The following is an 8,478-nucleotide window of genomic DNA, read 5'->3' as shown; positions in this document are numbered from 1 at the left end:
CAGCTTCCAGAGGTCACACCACTGCAGAATACTTCATTGTCCCCATCCATAAGTGGGGACAAAATAGCACAAGCGAGGCAGGATTGTGACAGTAAAGCCTTTCCATCAGAGCACTGCTGGAAGGGTCATCTTCCGACCCTCCTTGTCCATACACCTCCTTCTGCATGGAGTTACCTGGTGAAACAGCAGATCCACACACCAGGAGCCGTGCTCTGAGAAAAGGGCTGACAGGGCTTTTTACCTGTGGTTCCCCTGGACCACATTCTTGATCTCAAACTTGGTTCCTCCTTTACCAGGCCGGGAGTGAGGAGACCTGTTCTCTGCTCCTGGCTTCCCTTCTTGCATCACCAGCACTTGCTAGCATCAGCTCTCTGAACCTTGACTTCCCCAACCATAAAATGGCTGAGCAACACTTTCCCCACCACTGCAGGTTCACTGCATCCACTCCCAGGTGAAAAGGCAGCATCCAGGCACCAGAGGTTATGGATGGTTGTACAACCAAGGTTACAAATAGTAGTACAGCCCCTACCCCCGCTAAAAGAGCTAATCAATAGCCTAAATGCCAGCATGCTTCCTTCCAGGAATATCAGCCATTTTATCTGGGATAACACAAATCATGCAGAGATCTGCTTGCAAATAAGAAACAGAGCGTAGGTGGGTTCGTCAGCATAAGAACACACCGATCCTTTTCAGCTCCACGTATGGAACCCAGCTCCTCAGAGGTAGCTCATAGAAATGCAAGCCACAGGACTAGGAGGACATGCAATACCAGAATTAGCTTCACGAGGAGGCACTTGAGGCTGTTTTCCAAACTGAAATCAATGTTATACTTGCAATGAATTAAACACCCACATTCCTGCGCTTGCTGCAAAGCGAACTGAATGAAGGAGCAGCGGCGCAGCGTGACTGCCGGCGGCAGCGTCACCCGCTGCGTCCCACCGCGGCTCACAGCGATCCCACCAGCGCTTGAGGAACACCTTCCTTTTGCTTCCCATGTCCTCGCACGCTCCTGGGGCAGGCAGAGGCACTGCAGGGTTCGCACACTGCAGCAGTTAATCTTTTCAGCCAGTGGGGCAATTATTTCTCTAACACAGAATCCCAGCCTGGTTTGGGTTGAAGGGACCTTAAAGCTCCTCCAGCCCCAACCCCTGCCACGGGCAGGGACACCTTCCACTAGAGCAGGTTGCCCCAAGCCCCTGTGTCCAACCTGGCCTTGAACACTGCCAGGGATGGGGCAGCCACAGCTTCTCTGGGCACCCTGTGCCAGCGCCTCAGCACCCTCACAGGGAAGAGCTTCTGCCTCAGAGCTCATCTCAATCTCCCCTCTGGCAGGTTAAAGCCATTCCCCTTGGCCTGTCCCTACAGGCCCTTGTCCAAAGCCCCTCTCCAGGTTTTCTGCCAAGGGCCTGGGGCTGAGATACTGCCAAAGAGTTTCCCCCTGTCTCCCTTTTGCCAAGAGATCACAAATGGCAAATCCAGGCTGACACCCTCAGAAATCCTAACACATCATCCCAGCAGCACCACATGCTGGGGCAATGGGCTGAAGAGCTGCGTGTGCATTTGGAGACAGGAGCACTGATGCTTTTCAACAGCTCTAACTCAAGCCCAAAACCCAGCACCAAGCAAGCCTGGGCAGATAAGAAAATAACCACTCTGAACCACGGAACCTTACTGAGACAAGACGTGATGCTTCTTACAACACAGGGTCAACTCTCCATATGAGTTGAGGCTGCATGTAAGATGCTCAACAACTCAGAACGAATGGGCCGGGCTGCTGGAACGGCAGCACACGAGAGAGAGGTGTTCACCTCGTGTTATTTTGGAGTCAGGAGTTTCAAAACACGCCGTGTGCTTTGGAAAGCTTGGCTCCACTTCTAGGTCAAACATCAGGCTGAGATCTTGGCTCGGTTACTTCAGATCCTGTAACACTTGTCTAAAAGGAGGAAGCACTCACCTACACGTTTTCCTACCGTCCAACTGAAATAATTCACACACCCACTTGGGCTGAGCTGGAGTCAATGTGCTTCCTCCTTTACCGCACTAAAACTGCTGCAGAGGAGGGTGGGCTGCAATGGAATGTCCAGGCTGAGCCTCCTGACGTGTACCTGCAATTTAACAACACACAAATCATCTCATTTAGGGCAGCTGGTATCATCCCTGCTTTGTAGATATGCTGAGAGACCCGGGGAGCAATCAGTGACCTGGCTTGAGCATCCTTGCGAGGCATGCAGGGACATGGAGCAGGGAGGTCATGGCTATTTGGGCAGCTGGGAACATCTGGACACTGGCCAGATCCCTGGGCAGGGACTTTAGTGTTAGAACAAGGGGCTGTGGGTTTAAACTTAAACAGGAGAAGTTCAGGTTAGGCTTTAACCTGCCAGAGGGGAGATTGAGATGAGCTCTGAGGCAGAAGCTCTTCCCTGTGAGGGTGCTGAGGAGCTGGCACAGGGTGCCCAGAGAAGCTGTGGCTGCCCCATCCCTGGCAGTGTTCAAGGCCAGGTTGGACACAGGGGCTTGGAGCAACCTGCTCTAGTGGAAGGTGTCCCTGCCCGTGGCAGGGGTTGGAGCTGGAGGAGCTTTAATGTCCCTTCAACCCAAACCAGTCTGTGGGTCTGTGTGTGCTGCGGACACTTGGTGGCTTCCCCTGGCCCCAGCGCTGGCAGATGCCACCGCCCCGGTGAGACTGGAGGAATGAGGGTGGCAGATGGAGGAACTGGTTTAGCAAACATGTCGTTCCTGGGGACCTGCCCATGTCAGAGCCTGACCGTGACTCAGGCAGGTTGGGCACGGCTGGAGGTGCAGCCTGGGCAGGGGGTGAAGGGCATTGCCCCCTTCCCATCATCTGCAGGCTCACACCATGGGTCTGGCCCCAGAGATCCCACAGGTCCCTCCATAATCCCATCTCTGGCTCTTCCCAGGCCCGTGTGGCTGTAGCCTCTCTGCAGCACTGATGGACCAGAGAGCAGGAACACGTGAGGGGATTGCTGTGCTCAGTAGTTCTCATCTTAGGGAGACTTCTAGCTGCCAGAGCTGAGGGAAACAGGGTTGCCCTGTCCCTTCCCCAGCTCTGCCCTTCAGTTGCTTTGCAACCACGGGCTGGGCAGGTCACAGCTCCGTGCTTTATTTGCCCGATAGCCTTATGGCAATATTTGTTCAGGGCCTTAGGATCTGTGCAAGGGACCACAGGAACGTTTTCCTATTGCACCCAAGCTCCTGAGGTCTTGTGCTTCAACCCTCTGCCAAGGTCAGGGAGTGGGAAACTCCTTTTGCATTGTGTCGGGGGGTTTATTTGCTCAGCACGGAGCAACTCACCGCTCTGGAGCCCCCCAAGGGACGCACAGCCCAGGCCATCAGCACTACCTAGCTGACATTCAGCCCCAAAGCAGATCCTGCTCCTACCAAAAAAGAAAAGAGAGAAATTAAATCCTGTACAAAACTATCCTGATTTCAATAAAGTTTATTGTCCAATCTTGGCCTTGGAGCATTCACAATACAAGTGGAATATAAGCCTTAGCAATAAAATAAGCACATCCACAAAATAGTCCAGGTCACATCTGAAATACAAAAGTTGAAATAGAAAACATTCAGACACAAGATTGAGAGATGGAAACAATCTTTTATTCTTTTTTCCTTTTTTTTAATATTTTTTGTACCTTTCCATTTATTCCAGAAAAGCTTTCTCTCTCTATATATATATATAAAAAAAATCATTGCTTCTTTTGGAATAAATCTTTAAAATCTTTTCTTTTTAAAACGCATCTTCCGTTTGTCCAACACTACTTAAATATATTATTGGTATTCTGCAAATGAATCACACCAGAGAACATTCACAGTATGTGTATCCCGGCTGCTCGGATCTCTTATTCCTGCTGTAGGACAAGCATGATGCTGAGGATGGAAGAAGCCACATGTGGCAATGAAGAAGCCACAAAGTGGGTATCACGGTGTTTGTGCCCAGACTCAATAGTGGGAAGCACAAAGGGGACATCCAATGGATTTCTGACAAGCCTGGAGCATACAGGGACAGGCAGGTGAGACCACACCACTTCCACCCTCATGGATTTCAGGACCAAGCCCTGATGGCCCTGGCAGGACCCGCTTGGCCACCGCTGGCTCCATGCTCTGAGCCAGCTCCATGCAGGACACCAGATACGTGCTGGTGGAAGCGGAGTTGGGCTCCATAGAGCCGGGCAGGCTCCCAGTGCCAGATCCAGCCCCTTCCCTCTGCCCTGGGACACCTTTTACATTGCTCAGTCCCGCAGATTAGACTCTTTCCTATCGGTTTCCCACCTGCCTGCTCAGGGAGCTCTGGCTCCTGTTTTAACCTGGCCTCACTTCTGACTGAAGAGAAGTCATGGGAAAAACCCCAAACCAGGACATTTGAGCTTGGGAAAACGGCCTTCCAATCGCTTTCATTATTTTCATCATGTGTAAAGGGAAAGGAAAAAATCCACTTATTTTGTCCTTAGTCTCCAAGATACGATGTGGTTTTGTTATTGAAAGTCTTAACATAACTCTGGCAATGGATTGGCCAGGAAAGGCGTGTGCATGTGTGTATGGAGAGGGTGAGATTAAATAGCTCTGCCTCTTTATTGTTGTCCTGTAACACTGACCTTGCTTTACACATGCCATTACTTACATTTCTTTAGCTAGCTATCAGCTGGAGAGACGACAGAACAGAGCCTTTCCTGAGGGCACAGCCAAAAACTCCATTTCCCACCAGAACTGGTAACAAAAAAACCATATTAATAATTGCAACAAAAATGTCTGGAAAGACAAAACAACAGTTTCCTTTTGTCAAAGCTCTGGGATGGGAGAACCCATGGAATGAAAGAAATGCCGGAGAGCCACAGCCATTCCCAGCATCTTCATTAATGCTGCTTTAAACATCCAGCTGGGAAAGCCTGCGCGCGATGAGCTGCTGGAGCAGGCAGGGAGCGATGCCGTTGGCAGCAGGAATCCCAACACACATTTCCTCCCCTTGCAGCAGGGGGAGCAGAGCTCAGGGGTTCTTAGACTGGAGCATCATAGAATCAACCAGGTTGGAAAAGACCTTTAAGCTCATCAAGCCCAACCGCTCCCCAGCACTGCCAAGGCCACCACTAACCCATGGCACTGAGGCCTCGGCTACACGGGGTGTGAACACTTGCAGGGACGGTGACTCCAGCCCTGCCCTGGGCAGCCTGTTCCAATGCCTGAGCACCCTCTGGGGAAGGAATTGTTCCTCATCTCCATCTAAACCTGCCCTGGGGCAGCTTGAGGCCGTTTCCTCTTGTCCCATCCCTTGTTCCTTGGGAGCAGAGACCAGCCCCTTCCTGGCTCCGTCCTCCTGTCAGGCAGTTGTAGAGAGCGAGAAGGTCCCCCCTGATCCTTCTCTTCTCCAGACTAAACCCCCCCAGGTCCCTCAGCCGTTCCTCATCACACTTGTGCTCCAGGCCCTGCACCAGCTCCGGTGCCCTTCTCTGGCCCCGCTCCAGCACCTCAATGTCTCTCTTGTAGTGAGGGGCCCAGATCTGAACAGAGGATTCGGGGTGCGGCCTCACCAGTGCCCAGCACAGGGAGTTATTACTTCCCTAGTCCAAGAGATCTCCATCCTCATAAACCCTGTCAGACGCATGGTCCTCAGGGGAACTGTGCCACCATCCAGGAGATAGAGAAGGGCTTTGGTGGGCAGCTTTGGTGGGAGATGAGATCCTCAGGGCTCTGCCAGCCGACAAGTGCAAGGGCAGCAGTGACAGGAGCTTGGCAGATCAACTCTTGCTCAGCAGGACACCAAATATTGACTCACACTATTGCCCTCCTGAACAAGAATCAAATACCCACTCAATGCAGTGGAACAAAAGGGGTTATCTTCTATTTGGGCTCTTAGTAACTCACAGGGCTAATAAATATTAGTGTTTCCTTTAAGGAGGATTTGTATGGGGAAAGGCAAAGGCTACGAAAGAATAAACAGCAGCTAAGAGGCCCTTTGTCTTTGCTATCTGATCCCGGGCAAAGCAGGTCTGTCTACATGGTGGTTGCTAGCTCTTTTCCCCCTGTAGGTGACCTTGACCTTCAGCTGGAATATCTCTCTTCTGGGGGGAGAGCTGAGACTACCCCGAGGTGGTGGTGTGCTGTGGTGTGCCTCATCCTCCCTCCCTGAGAGCCCCAGCAAGAGGCCATCTCAACGCACGGGGATGGCAATGCCAAGCAAGAAACCCACACAGAGACAGGTCAAACATCCTGAATGAGCTTCCCAAGGGCATGTGGAGGGCGTTCCTGCTCTCCCTGGTCTGATCTGTGCTCACAGAGCACAGCGGAGGCTGTCCTCCGCGGGCACACCAGCACTCTTCACCCCATGTACCTGCACAGATGATGCTGTATCCATGAGCTGGCCTGTCTGCTGAGCTAACTCCCGCTGGGAGCTGCCCTGGGAAGTGCGTGTCTGCACCACAGATCCCTGCCATGCCAAGGAAATTCCTGTGTAAAATGCCTTTGTGAAAGACAAGTGACAATGTGAGCGTTCAGGCTTACTCCTCCCTTTGTGAACCTCCCCACTGCAAAGCCCCACGGAGCAGGAGCCAGGCGTAGGAACCAGGCAGTAACTCCCCTGCCATCAGGGTGAAGTGCGTCACTGATGGCTGGTGGCTGTTCATGCTCTTCCCTATCAAATGGAAACAATTAATGAACTATTCAGCCTGCTGTACGCTGGACATGGTGAGAGAGGAATGGAGCAGGGATGGGCAAACCTCAAACAATGCAGACGTCTGGATGCTTGTCTAGGACAAACCCGAATGAACAGCTTGGTTGGATCGGGGGAAGCTCAGAGGGTGCATCAAGCAGTGGCACAGAGAGGAGTCGCCCCAGAAGCTCTGGGGCCTCCAGGGTCTCCATGTTTATCCTCACGTTCTGCATTTCCCGAGGATCACAGAACAAATGACACACATCAAAGCAGAAACCAGCCCTCGCTCCCCTGGAAACAGGGGCATGGAGAGCGTGACGGACTAAGACATCAGCATGTCCTGCCAATCCCAGTGCCAGGTGATGGTCACAGCACTTGCCAAGTCCACAGTGTCCTGTCCACATCCATGGGCTGGAGGATGGGGGTGGGCGAGAGGACCAGTCAGCCGAGACAGCCAAAAAAAGGATGTGAATATTATACAGCGGGGAGACAACGCTCACACACTTGCAGACGTTTGAGGCTGTTTTCAGGCTGTGGGGGAGAGGTGCAGCAGGGGCCTCTTCACTCAGGATGGATTCGGCACGTTCCTGAAGTGTGCAGAGGGGAAAACACACCAGGAGCAGTCCTCGGCCAGCAAAGCACGTTCATACCTAAGCACATACCCCGGTCGCACAGCATCAGTCTGAGTCAGGGCTGGTATGATCTGGTGCTGGCTACAAACACAGAGGGCAGGCAGAGAGGTTTGAGGGAGGATTTGCTTCTCTCCGGGTCTATTTCTGGTGCCCACAGCTGAGCTGTGGGAGTTTGGCACCTCTCCCCCTTTCCTCCGGGTAGAGCTGCGCTGAGGTGGGTGTGCGCAACACGCTGGTGCGCAGAGGATGCGCTGCTCGGGCTCTGCCACGTCGCGTGGGGCTCAGCCACAGGATGGGGGGAGATGCTGGCTGGGAAGCGTGTCCTGCCCCTCCTGACGATGGCAGAGAGGGTAGTGGGGTGGCAGGATCCGAGAGGAGGAAGGGGCTGCTCCATCGGTGCTTGGGAAGGGCTGGATGAAGGGCTTGGGGGCAGCACAGAGCCAACATCTGGCTCTACTTCTGCACAGCCCCACCACCAGATATCTGCACCCCAGGCAGGATAAACCAGGCCTTGCTCTCCCAGCTCAGGACATCCCTGGGGAGCATCCAGCTGACTGAATTTGGGAACACAATGGAGGCAAGGAGAGGGAGATGCTGGGGGAAGCAATGGGAAGCCCCCTCCTCCCAGCTGCTCCATCTTTGTCAGGATTCAGGTACAAAAGATAGGGAGAGAAAAAGGGATTATAAGAGGCAAGGGCAAATATGGGAGGGCTGCCCTGGGTTTTGTGCTTCACGTGCAGGTCACGTCTGATGGGGGCAACATGACAACAAGAGGGGAGAAAGGCAACAGGTCCCTCAACAGCAGCTATTAGGGGCTGTGGTGGTGGGGACGGGCAGGGGAGAGCCTAAGGCCAAGGGCGCTTCAGCATCGTCCTGCTGGAGTCAGTAATTGTGCGGTGGGTCAGGTGGGAGCTGCCGTCTCCTTTCTCAGTGCTCTGATCTCCATGGTGACGAGGGGAACACGAGATCCAAGTTTAAAATATACTCTGCCTCCTGTTCTTCCCTCGGGCTGAGGAAGAGAGAGAAAGATGGGTCAGGGAGGTCAGATGGCGAGCAGCACTTTGCAGAGGAGCTCTGGATTAGGAGGTCATGAGCCCACAGCATTTGTGGAGGAGGGAGCTGTGTCTCAGGACACAGAGATGTGACTTTGGTACTGTCGTAAACGACAAGCAAGGATGCCCCAGG

General features: G+C 53.1%; 1 protein-coding gene across 3 annotated transcripts in view; it reads right to left on the bottom strand.

The window, feature by feature from the left end:
• Positions 1-4,571: 4,571 nt before the first annotated feature.
• CDK18 (cyclin dependent kinase 18) overlaps positions 4,572-8,478 on the bottom strand; it is a 44,648-nt gene continuing 40,741 nt past the window's right edge. For all 3 annotated transcript variants that reach the window (XM_030473397.1, XM_030473396.1, XM_030473398.1), the window contains exon 16: positions 4,572-8,302. In XM_030473397.1, coding sequence (XP_030329257.1) covers positions 8,268-8,302 — 35 coding nt within the window. In that variant the 3' untranslated portion in view covers positions 4,572-8,267. The remainder of the gene's footprint in view (positions 8,303-8,478) is intronic.

The sequence above is a fragment of the Strigops habroptila genome, chromosome 18, assembly GCF_004027225.2.
Source record: "Strigops habroptila isolate Jane chromosome 18, bStrHab1.2.pri, whole genome shotgun sequence".
Lineage (NCBI taxonomy): Eukaryota > Metazoa > Chordata > Aves > Psittaciformes > Psittacidae > Strigops > Strigops habroptila.
Note: the sequence above shows the minus strand (reverse complement) of the source record. Positions and strands in the feature narration are given on the sequence as shown.